General features: G+C 37.9%; 1 protein-coding gene across 1 annotated transcript; it reads right to left on the bottom strand.

Moving 5' to 3' along the window:
- Positions 1–1,306: 1,306 nt before the first annotated feature.
- On the bottom strand, positions 1,307–5,169 carry TEX55 (testis expressed 55). Its single transcript, XM_036066808.2, has 2 exons — positions 3,309–5,169; positions 1,307–2,699 (listed from the first exon to the last, which is right to left on the bottom strand). The coding sequence occupies exons 1-2, from the start codon at positions 4,506–4,508 to the stop codon at positions 2,472–2,474; spliced, it is 1,428 nt and encodes a 475-aa protein (XP_035922701.2). The 5' UTR covers positions 4,509–5,169; the 3' UTR covers positions 1,307–2,471.
- Positions 5,170–14,559: the final 9,390 nt, after the last annotated feature.

Below are 14,559 nucleotides of genomic sequence, written 5' to 3'. Positions count from 1 at the left end.
AGGCATACTAATTAAGACAGTCTTGTATGGAGCAATGTACCATCAAAATCAAATAAAAAGCAGTATGGGAGATACGGTCTTTTTAATAAAAGGTGCTTGGTCAGTTGGATGTCTGATTAGGAAAAAAAATGAAACTTGATCCCACCTCACACCCGTACACAAAATCAATTCCGAAGTGACCGGGTATCAATGTGAAAGGCAAAATAAACTAAATTTAACTCCCCCCCCCCAAAAAAAAAAAAAAAAATCCACAGACTTCTATGAGATAATATAAGGGGCTATGTCAGGAGTTTGGAGTAAGGAGACTTCTAAAAGAAGACACCAGAAGTACTAATCATAAATTAAAAAGGTCGTTAAATGTGACTGTATCAAAATTAAGAATTTCTGTTCATCAAAAGATACCTTTAAGAGATAAAAAGGGAAGGCAGAGAGCAGGAGAAGAAACCTGCAAGAAACGCAACAAAGGGCTCATCACCTTCTAGAATACATACAAAATTGTGACAAATGAGTAAGAAAAAGACAAGCAATACAATAGAAAAAGAAGTACTTCCAAATGGCCAATAAACAAAAGGTATGCAGCTGCCTTAGTCACCAGGAAAAAGCAGATGGACGCTGCAGAGATTACTATTCACCCGTCAATATGTGGCTAATGCTAAAAAGACATTAGCATTCAACAGTTTATAAGTGCTCGCTTCATGATAACCCACGGAGTTGGATGTGTTTTGTTTTGGGTGCGTGTACGTGTGCTGTACTTTACAATAAACAGAATTAAAAGCTGTTCTCTTTCTCCTATTCCATACCTGGTACAGCATAAAACTGAGGGGGTCCTCTGGTTTTTCATAGACTAAGTTTTCAGTGATCTGCTGAGAGAGAGCATGAGGCATCGTGTTATGGTTCTGAGCTAAAGTTATGTGGTCAGGTTCTAGCTGAAGCCATGTTTTGCACTAACCTAGCACCATAGTCTTTTAAAGAAATTTATGTATCTCTACAAAGTGACAAACTACTTTCTGACTACTGATAAAATTAAGCAAATTAAGGTAAAATTTAGAGGAATAAAAATTTAGTAATAAATAGCAATGGATATTTTCCTAGCTTCCAAGATCAAACAGGTAGTGAGAAAGTTTTGGACAAAGTTTTTGTTTTGAGAATTGTGATTTTGCTAGACTGAGAAATTAATGAATTAATCACTTTATCTTTATTCAAAAGAAAAGTCTTTTGAGTAAATTAAAAACATGATGTGTCTTTACATAGAAACTTCCTTGTGAGGCATTTGATTCTAAAAGGTGAAAAAGATGTTTCATGTTTATAATAATAAATGAGAAAGCATACACAAAACTTCAGAAATTCACTTCCATACTTTGTTGTTGTTTAATAACCCAAAACATTATAATAAAGTAAGCAGAATTCTCATTTGCAGGGAATAACAATGGGGCAAGTTACAGGTGTAAAATATTTAATATCCGTTTAACGCACCCATGCCAATTACATATTTCATATATGTTTCTATTGAACACATATTTGATAACTAATTTTTCTTATAATAACGTTGTATTCTCAAGTATTGTTTTTCCTTGACAGATGAAGAAAATTATTTATAAAATGATTTGATTTCTACTTTCTTCAATAGCTTTCATCCTTCAGTTTAATAATTAGTAGTTCTCTGATTAAAGCCAGAAAACCCAGCCATTAGCACTCTCCCACAAAAGGACATTTTAAGAAAGAAAAGGCATAGAGCAGGGTTAATGGAGTAAAATCACTGTTTTATATGAGGAAACGGAGATTCACTGAAGTTAATTTTCTCCAAATCACAAAGATGAGAAGTGGCAAAGTTAGGCTGGAGCTTCAGGCTACCAGATTGCATAATTTGTGCTCTTGCCTCTATACCCTACTTCTTGAAACTTAAACTTTCCCAGTTTAAATGTTTTGTTTTTTTTCTCCCAGTTTGCATATTTTCATTTGAGGTGGGCCATTTTTATTTTACACCCTCCTAACTACAACGTTACTACATGTACACGTTATAATATACATACCTGTGCCTTGCTGGGTAATGATATTAACATAAAAATAACTATGTCAGGCAGACAAAAGCAAAAACAACCCACCAAATAACAAAACATGGTGTAAATGTGATAATCTCTTCTAATTCTCTATTGACCAAGGAAATGTCACACTTTTTTTTAAAAAAGATTTTATTTATTTATTTAATTGACAGAGAGACACAGCGAGAGAGGGAACACAAGCAGGGGGAGTGGGAGAGGGAGAAGCAGGCTTCCCGCCGAGCAGGGAGCCCGATGTGGGGCTCGATCCCAGGACCCTGGGATCATGACCTGAGCCGAAGACCCTCAACTGACTGAGCCCCCCAGGCACTCCCATTCTTTGGTGTTTCTCATTTACTACTTTTGCTTAATACATCTCAGTGCACTTACCGACTCCTCAATGAGATTATATCCTTTTTATACAAAGGCCCATTCTTAAAAGCCAGGTCCAAGTTTGTTTTTTACATTGTAATCACTGTAAAACTCACTCTTAAAGAACAGGGTTGAGAGGTTTACCTGGAATATTTGCAGAATGTGGTGCTTCTCCATGTATCGTAGTGAAACTTGATAAGGATCTTCATATACAATGGGAGGGAACTGCCTCCTGTAAGTTTGATTGTATCCAGAAGATTTCCTTCCTTCTTGGTATTCTGGAATATCATCCTGAAATAGAAATACCCCCCCCCCACCCCAGCAGAGAGTCTTTAATAAATTCAAAAGCTCCAGGAAGTTTTGTTGTTATTGTTGTTATTATCAGTGGAATCTGGTGTTGATGGGACCTGAACACCAGGACTTGGAGAAAAGACACATTCTGATGACAAACCTGACTGATCCTCCTGGCAACATAATGTGCCTCAAGTCTCGGGAGGCACCTTATGCATGTCCAATCTACTTCAAATACTTTTCCCTTCACAGGGATCTCCAACTGACTCCAAATGACTTTCCTCTGGAGGAATCCCAGAGAGGGGAAATGACTTAGTGTCCCAGAGTAAGCAGCAGAACTAGGACTTGAAACCCAGGTCTCCTGAATCCTGGCTCATTGATCTTTCCTGAATGGCCTTCCTGTAGCAGAGAGGGCAACAAATCTAGTTCCCACCACCCTTCTCCTGCCTTTTCGGAATCTCCTGCGCTTCCTGAATAAACTGTAACAGGTAGGTTTATTCCTCATCTTTGATTCAACACGTGCCCTCTTCCTGCCCCCATACCGCCACAACAAACCCTTGGTTTGGCCTCCAATCCCCCAGGTGGTTATCAAATGCCCCTTTAACCTACAGGCTTGGTTTCTATGGCTTCAGTTTTTTCTCCACCGATGATATAGTCCAACTTGGATGAGATACAGGGGAATCTCTGGGAATAGACTTGGTCTTTTGCTTGCAAATTACTGGCGAATCTGGCACCAAATGAGTCAAACACTTGCACATTGGTCGCACTTTCCGTGTCTGTTTCCTCTGAAACTGGGGAATTGTCACGGTCGATTTCTCTGGTCTCAAATTCGCAGGGTTCTATTCTGGGCTCAGCCTCTCTGTACCCCTTAATGTCACCAAATTGGGCAAATATTCTGTCGTCATACTGGCCAGCTGCTCCATAGTCAGCGAGGTAGTCTTTGTAGTGATTCTCTTCAGCCAATAAGTGATCCATCTGGTCACTGTAGTCAGCCTTGTCCACGGGAAGGTGATCAGCACTGCCGTCAGCTTGCTGCTCAGCTCCTTCAGCAGCTTCCTCATCCACTTTTTGCTGAGTCTTTAGAGATGTTATGGGGTCAACTTGGTGACCAGTCTTTTCAGAAGTTCTTCGTTCAACCAGGCCAGACAACCGGCTGTCAATCTGTTCAGAAGTTCTTTTGTTAGCCTGGCTGGACATTCTGCGGCCAATCTGTTCAGAGGCTCCTTGTTCGGATGAGACCGACAATCCACCGTCAATCTGTTCAGAAGTTCTTCTGTCCGACTGGCTAGACAATCTACGGTTACTCTGCTCATAAGCTCTTGGCTCAGTCTGGTCGGACATTCTGCGGTCAGTCTGCCCATAATCTCTTCCTTCAACCTGGCTGGACCGTCTGCGTTCAATCTGTTCAGAAGTTCTTGGTTCACGTGGAGGAAACATCTGGCTGTCAGTCTCTTCAGACTGTACATGACTGGCTTGGCTAGATGTCCTGCTGTCTGTCTGTTCATACATTCTTTGGTCGTCCTGATCAGATGTACTACGCTGAGCAACATTAGCGTGGTCGGAGGCTCTGAGATCAGCCTGATCAGATGTTTGGCGCCGAGTGGGTTCAGATCCTTTGTGGTCAGTCTGTCCGGACATTCTTTGGGCAGCCTGCTCAGCCGTTCTGGGATCAGTCTGGTCATCTACCTCTTCTTCATCCTGGATCTGCCAGTTGTCTTCCTGGCCATCTGTGTGGCTGTCATCTGGGGACTTGGCTGTGCTTTCAGGTGCCAAGGATTCTGCGGGACCCTCTTCGGGAGGCTCTTCCATTTTCTGCCCTGGCGGGTCTAGGTTGCCGGACGCCGTGGGCGGGGCCGGCCTGGTCTCCTAGGTGACCTCCACAGGGTGCGCGACGTTGCCGCCCCCACGCTTTGTTCGGGCCTCAGTGCGCCGGCGCTTGCGGGTGCTCGGGCGCCACCCCTGCCCGGGTCAGGGCTGCCTCGGGCCCTGGGCGCCGCCAAGAGTGCCCAATCCGCTGACGCTCAGTGTGGACGCGAGCGCAGGGCGAGCGCCCTTCCCGTGAGAGGAGGTGATGCGCACACGCGGCGGTCGCCACCGCCCAGCCACTAGGCTCCGGGCTCTGTGAATCGGGGCCCCAGAGCGGTACCCGCCGCCTTTTCTTGTGGAGGTTCACAGCGGGTGCGTGAACCGGGCTCGCTCAGGTACCGCAAGTCTCTAATCGCCACCGAAGTGTTAGCCGAGGAAGCCGCGGCCGACCACGGGAGGGCAGCACCCCCGCTCGGCGCTCACTGTTGCCATCCAATCAGATCCACGCTTCGTCCCACCGAGTCCTGTCTAATCGCAGTCGTGCCGGCAGTACGGTGTTAGTGCTGGGCACTGTGCTAGTGAATGCTGCTAATAACTGCTCGTCTGCTTTAGACTCTAATCGGTATTGTAGCGATGTGGCCAAATCCTCTGTGTGTGTGTTCTTTTACTTTGCAAAACCCATTTGAAAAATCCTGCCTGTACAAACAGTGCCCGTGCAGTTTTTCAGTGGTACCAGGAAGAGTTTAATCCTCCTAACACTCATTTTAGCAAAATCAGATGGATCCTTCCTCACAATAAGAGTGTAGAGGGGAGAGATTTGCTCTCTTCCCCACCCTCACCACCACGCACCCCTGGGCATTCACTGCTGCGGGATCATCCCCTTCTCTGTCTCCAGGGACAGGTGAGCAGCTGTTTTCCTCCCCTTTGGGAAGAGCTGTCTTGGCTGTGAAAGCCCCACGGTGTGTGTGTTTTTTGTTTTGTTTTGTTTATTATTATTTTCTGAATGAGACATACATGGAAGTCTAAAGGAAAGAGAGGAGATCCAGTGAGAATGGGTTCTAAAATCACCCCATTTGATGGGCTTATAGCAGAAGGGAGGGTTAGGGTTAGGACCCAGGGTTCCAGAAAGAAAGGGAGTAAGAAAGGTGGGGGGAAGATAGGAGAAGGAATATTTAACAAGTGGGGAATTTGCACCTGATGGTGGTGGCCGCTGTGGTCTGGGTTTTGAGAGGTGGCCCTCCCCTTTTGAAATAAACTTTAAGAATCCACTTCAGGCCAGCATGCCCCCTACTTTCAGGAGTAGGGCAGTACAGAGGTGATTGATGAGACATTTATTTGTCTGACTCTTCAAAGCCTAAAATCACTGAGGCAAGCCAACCATTGGTAGTATAATATCAGATATGCCTTTAATATGGGTTTAATTGCCCTCAATAATTAGACATAACATTTAAAATCCAAATGCAGATAGTTGTGATCAAGATATGAGAGGGAGAGTGGATACCCTTGATGCCATACTTAGGCGCAAATAGGAGAATCTAGGTACACTGAAGCAAAATCATTTATGTAATAGTTCCCAGAACGTAGTAAGTGCTCAAGATGTGTTTGCTGAGTATAAATGTATGAAGGATCTGCCTTATTTATTTATTTAAAATGTGTGGAGCAAATAGACTTCGCATTTGTAGTAAAATAGGTGATAGGCTATGGTTTACAATTTCAAAGAGGCATTGGTTTTGTAGACTTGTTTTCCTATTTATAAATTAAATTTAATCACTGTAGAAAAGTAAAGAAAACAAACATAAAGAAAAAAAAATAAAATTCCCCAAACACCCAAAGGAGAACCTTTATTAACATTTTAATGTATATCCTTCTAGAATTTCCCCACTCACGTCTGTGCGTCTAATAGCTATAGTTATGTGTATATTTTACAAAATAGAATCAAACTGTGCAATTGTTCTATAAACTGCATTTTCATTTAACACTGTGTTATAAATGTTCTTCCTTATCAATAAATGTAATCTAAATTAAAGAACACTGGCTTTTGGAGTCAGACCAGGTTTGTTCTAATTCTGTATCTGTCACTCACTAGATTGTTGAGCTTGGGCAAATCTCATTATTTCTCCGAACCTCAATTTTCTCATCTTCAGATGAAAATGGGAATAGCATAATAACTCTCAGAGTTCTTGTGACAACCAAATGAGATAATATATGTAATTAGTTCATATGTGCTTCATAAAGAGTAGCTATTTTAAAATTTATATGTAATCTATTATATGAATTTATTTTGTTGCTTTTAACAGTGCTGCATTGACCATCATTGTACAGAAATTTTACAAGCTTGTCATGTTTTTTTCCCTTAAGATGAATTTTTAGTTGTGGAATTGCTTGGCTAAGGAAATGTGCTCATTCTGGTCTTCGGAAAGTACTATATTTTAAAATACCCTTCAGAGAAGTTGCCATTCTATGGCTCCACCAATAATATATGAGAGTGCTATTTCCCTATACCAACACCACTTCTGAATATATTTTTATTTTTGCCTGATAAGTGAAAGATAGTATCTTGTTTTAATTTGTATTCTTTTTATATGTTTAATGGCTATTTATTTTTGTTTTTGGTAAATGTCCTTGCTGTGCCCTTGTCTTTTCCTTATTGATTTTTGAGAGCTTCCTATATATTAAATTTTTTAATTCTTCCTATATAAAAATTGTAATTCTTTGTTATATAATTGCAAAAAAGTTTCCTAGCTTATTTGCCATGTAAAGGTTTTATTTGTTTTATTTTTATGAAGTTAAATTCATTTTTCTCTTTCTAGTTTTTATCTTTGGGTCATGTTTACAAAGACCTTCCCTATCTCTTAAGATTATGTAACTGTTCCCCATCTATATTTTCTTTTAGTACTTTTCAGTATGTGTGTATTTCCTTTTTTCTTACATAGAGTTAAGTGCTCAAAAAAGTGTGAAGCTTGATGAATTTTTAAGTATGTGTCCATCCACACATACAGCACCCAGATCAAGGATAGACTGTTTCCAGTACTCTAGCAGGTTTCCCCCATGTCCCCACCCAGTGAATACCCTTCTTAAAGTTAAGTACTGTTCTGATCTTTGCTTCCATAGCTTAGTTTTTCTGGCTTTTGAACATCAGACAGTATGACTCTTGTTCTGGCCTATGTCTGTGAGACTCAACTATATTCTTACGTGTAGTAGTAAATATTATTTATGATTGCTGAGCAGTATTCCATTGTATGATTATACCACAAACTATTGATCAATTCTGATGTTGGTTGACATCGGATTGTTTACAGCTTGCAACTATGAAGAACTTTTTTGTGTGTGTCTTTGGTGGACATAAATGCTTATCTCTCGGTCATATACCAGAGTATAGGGTTCCTGGGTCATAGGATAGACTTATTCGGCCAGACAGTTTCCCAAAATGGTAGTACCAATTTACACTCTCACTAGCAATGCATAAAGGAGTTCAAGTTACTTTGCATGTTTGCCTTTTTCCAGTTAGTTGGTTCTCATTGGAGTTTTCATTTGTATGTCCCTTATGACTAATGATGTTAAGGCCTTTTACAGATATTTTTTGGCCATTTGGATATCCTTTTTAAAGAAGTGCCTATTCATATCTTTTGCCCATTTTTATGTTGGATTGTTTGTCTTGTTCTTATTGATTTGTAGGACTTCTTTATGTAGCATGCTTGTATGTATGTGTTTGTAGGTATGTGTATATTTTTTAAACACTTAAAGCTTTAAGCTTTCTGTATTTTATTTTGGTAGATGGTTTGTGATAGAAATCTAACCTAATCGTATTTGTAAAAGGTTATCTAGATATTCCAGTGCCTTTTTTTTTTTTTTTTAAATTATTTCTCTATTGATTTAAAATACTAGCTTTTCCATATAACACTCTCTAGTACATACTTGAGTCTATTTCTGGACATTTCATTCCTGTTTTATCAAGAAAAAAATGACTTGTTCTGGTGTTTCTCTCAGACTATTTTTATTGTTGTAGTATACATTACTGTACTATTCATTAATGTACTATACATTAATATCTCATACAGCAAATTCTCTTTCATTTGTTTTCTTTAAAAATAATTTGCGACTTCTTCATATATTTGTTCTTCCAAGTAACTTTGGCATAATTTTGTTCAATTCCAACAATGACATCAACAAAAAATGTCAAAAACAGTTGTTGGAACTGTTTAAATTTAAATATTAATTTAAGGAAAAACTTCTAGGCAGAGGATGTGTGTGAGTCTGACTTGCTGATGTTGTTGCATTGATCTCTGTTATGGACTGAACTGTGTTTCTCCAAAACTCATGTGTTGAAGCCCTAACCCCTGCAAAGGCCCCTGGGGATAGGGCCTCTAAAGAGGTAATTAACCTTAAGCCTAGGGGTGGACATAGAGGTGGGGCCCTAATCTAATCTGACTGTTGACCTTACAAGAAGAGGAAAGGACAGAAGAGAGGTGCTCACACAGAGAAAAGGCCATGTGAGGACACAAGTAGAAGACAGCCATCTATAAGCCAGGGAGAAAGGCTTCAGGAGAAATTAAACTTGCTAACACTTTGATCTTGAACTTCTAGCCTGTGAGAAATGAATTTTTCTCACTGTGAGAACGGTGAGAAAATAAATTCTTTTTGTTCTAAATTATCCAGTCTGGGTATTTTCTTATGGAAGTCCTAGGAGACTAATACAGCTCCCATTAAGTTTTTAATTTTTTTTTAACATTTGATGCTTAGTAGCTATTTTAACATTATTGGAGAAGAGAGAGGGATCTAATAATTGAATACATTTTAAATGAATATTGGTTTTTTTTAGATGAAATTCACATAACATAAAATTAATCATTTCAAAGTATACAATTCAGTAGCATCTAGTACATTCACAATGTTGTGCAACTACTTCTATCAAGATTCAAACATTTCATCACCCCCAAAGAAAACCTCATACCCATTAAGCAGTGGCTCCCCTTTATCCCCTCCCCACAGTCCCTTGAAACCACAAATCTGCTTTCTGTTTTATGGATTTGCCTCCTCTAGGTATTTCAAATAAATGGAATCATACATTTATAGTATTTGGTGACTGGATTTTGAATTACTTAGCATATGTTTTTTGAGGTTCATCTATATTATAGCATGTTTTAATAACTTATTCCTTTTTATGGTTGAATACTATTCCACTGTAATGTATATAACACATGTTCTTTATCCATTCTTCTATTGATAGACATTTGTGTTGTTTTCACCTTTTGGCTATTGTGAATAGTACACCTATGAACATTAGTGTGCAGGTATGTGAGTACTCATTTTTAATTCTTTGGAGTATATACATAGAAATGAATTGCTGAATCATGGCATTTCTATGTTTGACTTTTAAGGAACTACTAGACTGTTTTCCCCAGCGGCTGCACCATTTTATATTACCATCAGTAATGTAATTCTCCATGTCCTTACCAATACTTGTTATTTTCCATATTTGGATTATAGCTATCATACTAAATGTGAAGTGGTATCTTTTCATGGTTTTGATTCTTTAATGACTAAGGCTGTTGAGCGTTTTTTCTTTGCTGAAATGTCTATTCAAGTCCTTTGCCCATTTTTAAATTGAGTCATTCGTCTTTTGGAGATTGTCAGAGTTCTTTATATATTCTGGATGCTAAGCCATTATCAGATATATGATTTGTAAATATATTCTTCCATGCTATATTTACTTTGGTAGTGTCCTTTGATGCACAAAGTTTTAAATTTTGATGAACTTCTGTTTATCTGTTTTTTCTTTTGTTGTTTTTGCTTCTGGTGTCTCATTTAAGAAACCATTATCTAATCCAAGGTTGTGAAGATTTAAACCTTTGTTTCCTTCTGAGAGTTTTATAGCCTTAGCCTTTATATTTATCTGTTTGATGTAATTCTTGTATGTAGTATGATGTAGGGGTCCAATTTCAATCTTTTGCATGTGGATATTCAATTGTCTCCGCACTGAGTATTTTGTTGAAAATACTTTTTTTTTTCCTATCCAATTGGCCATTACATTAGTTTGCTACAGTTGCCCTGACAAAATACCACAGCTTGGGTGACTTAAAACAACAGAAGTTAATTTTTTTTTTTTAAAGATTTTATTTATTTATTTGACAGAGACAGACACAGTGAGAGAGGGAACACAAGCAGTGGGAGTGAGAGAGGGAGAAGCAGGCTTCCTGCGGAGCATGGAGCCCGATGTGGGGCTCGATCCCAGGACCCTGGGATCATGACCTGAGCTGAAGGCAGACGCTTAACGACTGAGCCACCCAGGCGCCCCAGAAGTTAATTTTCTTACAGTTCTAGAGGCTAGAAGTCTAAGATCAAGGTTTCATCAGGTTTGGGTTCTTTCTTTTCTGTCTTTCTTTTTTTGTGTGGGGTGGTGCTATTGTAAATGAAATTGTTTTCTTAATTTTGTTTTTTCAGCTGTTCATTGGTGGTATATAGAAATGCAGCTAATTTTTATGTGAGTTGATCTATTCTTCAACTTTGCTAAACTTGCTTATTTCTAATAACTTTTTTATTGGGTTTTAAGGGATTTTCTATATACAAGATCATGTCATTTGTGAAAAAGGATAGTTTATTTTTCTTTTCCAATTTGGATGCGTGTTATTTCTTTTTTTGCCTAATTACTCTTACTAGAATTTCCAGGACAATGGTGAATAGAAGTGATGAAAGTGGGCATTCTTGTCTTGTTTCTGATCATGAGGAGAAGGCTCTCACCACTGAATAAGATATGGATTTTTCATCAAAGCCCTTTATCAGATTGAGGAAGTGCCCTCTGTTCCTTGTTTTCTGAGTATATTTTTTAGTCAGGAAAGGGTATTGGAATTTTAAAATTCTCTTTGTATATCAGTTGAGATGATTATGTGTTTTTTTCTCCCTCATTCTGTTTTTTTGAATTATTTATTTATTTAATTTTTATTTAAATTCAATTAACATGTAATGTATTATTCGTTTCAGAGGTAGAGGTCAGTGATTCATCAGTCTTATATTATACCCAGTGCTCATTACATCATGTTCCCTCCTTAATCTCCCTCATTCTATTAATGTGATGTATTACATCGATTCATTTTTGTATGGTGAACCACCTTTACATTCCTGGAATAAATCCTACTTGGTCACAGAATGTGATGTTTTTAGAGTGGCTGTATAGAGGTCATGATCCAGTGACTATCCTCTAAGACTCAAGTGTTCATTTCTTCTGCTCCTAGGAGTCTTGGCAACCAGCTGTTCTCAACTGAATTCTTGTCCAAGACTTTGTCTTAGCTGAAGAGATTCTACCTACCTAAAGTCATGCCCCCTTCCTAGAGACAGCTCAATTCAATAATTGGTCATACAGAAGCATTAGGGTCTTCCCCCATGCCACAGTATAGAACATCTCTGAAGAACCATCCCAGCTCTAAAGTTAGCTATGAAATCAGCTAAGGTCTTTGTTGAGACTATGTCACTATTCAGATTCTCCCTCTGCCCAGTTCTGCTTCTTCACTTCATAACTGTTGATACTGAGCATGTCCAAATAAACTTTCTGCACATAAAAAAAAAAAAAAGAATGTGATGCTTTTAGTATGTTTCTGGATTCAATTAGCTAGTGTTTTGTTGATAATTTTTATATCTATATTCATAAGAGATATTAGTTTGTAGTTTTCTTGTTATTGTCTGGTTTTGGTGTCAGGGTAATGCTGGCTTATAGAATGAGCTAAAAAGTGTTCCCTCCTCTTCTATTTTTTGAAAGAATTTGAGAAGGCTTGCTGTTAATTTTTCTGTAAGTTGTTGGTAGAATTCATCATCATTATTTTTATGGAAGGATGAATCCCTGGAGCTAGCTACTCTGCCACTTTCACTGATATCACTCCCTACCCTTCCCCCTTAATTTTGAAAATGGCAACTTGTCTATTTACATCAGATGTCTAGCTTCTTTTGAAGAATTGGAAAATATGTCAATACTGAGCCCACAGTGCCACATATCAACAGTTGCCTGGTGAGTAGTGGTTGCCCAGTTCAGGCAGGACATACATTCTTCATTTTCCCTGCACTTTCCCTCCTGCTCCTTAATCATTTAAGTCACCTCATTGGTTCCTTCACCCATTTTAATTTTTAGTCTCTTTAGTATTACATAGTGACTGTGAGCCTAGGCCTTGAGCCAGATAGAACTGGATTTGAATGTTGTCCTCACCATTTAAAGGCTGTGTGTTCTTAGAAAAGTGACCTGTCCTCTGTGATCTTTAATGTCTTCATTTTTTTTTTTAAAGATTTTATTTATTTATGTGACAGACACAGCGAGAGAGGGAACACAAGCAGGGGGAGTGGCAGAGGGAGAAGCAGGCTTCCCTCTGAGCAGGGAGCCCGATGCGGGGTTCGATCCCAGGACCCTGGGATCATGACCCGAGCCGAAGGCAGACGCTCAATGACTGAGCCACCCAGGCGCCCCTAATGTCTTCATTTGTAAAATGAAGAGAAACATAATTACTCAACTGAGTTATTCAGATAAGTAAATGATATAACATTTATGAAGAATTCAGCCCAGTGCCTAACATTCAGCAAGTAAATATAGTTATCATGAATTTTATTTTATTTTATTTTTTTAAAGATTTTATTTATTTGACAGAGAGATACACAGAGAGAGAGGGAACACAAACAGAGGGAGTGGGAGAGAGAGAAGCAGGCTTCCTGATGAGCAGGGAGCCCAATGTGGGGCTCGATCCCAGGACCCTGGGACCATGACCTGAGCCGAAGGCAGACACTTAATGACTGAGCCACCCAGACGCCCCAGTTGTCATGAGTTTTAATGTAAATTTATTAAAGTCATTTTTTATGTCCCTTGGTAATGTTTGGAATTTTTTTCTTATATGTTGAGTATATTTGTTTAAAAATGTTATTCTTATGTAATTTATGAATTTTATTGCTGTGAATTGGATATTTTTTCCTAGTTTATTTTCTAAATAGATAATGCTAATATGTAGGAAAGATAATCATGTTTCTCTTTCCTCCTGCCATCTTTTTTATTTTCTTATTAGATTAAATAGATTTTCATAATAGTTTCATTTTTCTTAATAGACATTGTAATGATAATTTTCCTCTATGTTTATAATATTTATTCTCTAATTCTTTTTTTCCTAATATTGAATAAGACTGCCAAACAATGTTTAATAATTAGGATTACAGATTCATTTTATTCCTGAATATAATGGGAATGCCCCATTAAGTATAATGCTTAATTTTTGTTTCTGATATATGAATAAGAATATATCACAAAATAATTTCTATAAGGAAGTTTCTTTCTATTTCCACTTTACAAAAGATTTTAATTGGCTTTTGAATTTTATAAAATAATGTGTAGAATCTATTGAAATAATCATATGATTGTATCCATTAATTTATTCATGTTACATCCATAGATTTTTAAATGTTAAATCAGTAATCCATTCCTAGAATAGACCTTACTTGGTCATCCTGTATTTGTCTTTTAGTACAATTCTGGGATCAGTTATGCTAATATTTTCTTTAGGATGTTTATATTTTAGTAACAAGTGAGATTGGTCTGTTGTTACCTTTTCTTGTTTTATATTTATCAACTTTTGTATCAGCATTATGTTAGCTTTATAAGATGATTTTAGAAACCTACTATCTTCTTCTTTGACCTGGGTCAGTTTATATATGAACTATCTGTTCTTCCAGATTTGTTAAAACTCACCTATAAAATCACACAATCTGGTTTCTTGGGGTGTGGGGGTTATGGTTGTGTACAGATCTTTTATAGGTTTTCCAATTTATTCTATGGTTATTGGTCTACTTAAATTTTCTCCTACTTGAACAATTTTGGAAAATTCAACTTTACTTAGAAAAATGTTGCATTTCCTTTCAAATTTAAAATTTATTGAGCATAAATATTTTTTTAGAATATTATTTCAATCCCCATATATGTTTATGTTTCCTTTTAAATTTCCAATATTAAGTCCGCATTCTTTCTTGATTAGATTCAGTTATACTTTCTTCCTAGTGTGTTTCTTTTAATGTTTGTTAAACAGCCTTTTTAAAG

This window comes from Halichoerus grypus, chromosome 1, assembly GCF_964656455.1.
Source record: "Halichoerus grypus chromosome 1, mHalGry1.hap1.1, whole genome shotgun sequence".
Taxonomy (NCBI): domain Eukaryota; kingdom Metazoa; phylum Chordata; class Mammalia; order Carnivora; family Phocidae; genus Halichoerus; species Halichoerus grypus.
Note: the sequence above shows the minus strand (reverse complement) of the source record. Positions and strands in the feature narration are given on the sequence as shown.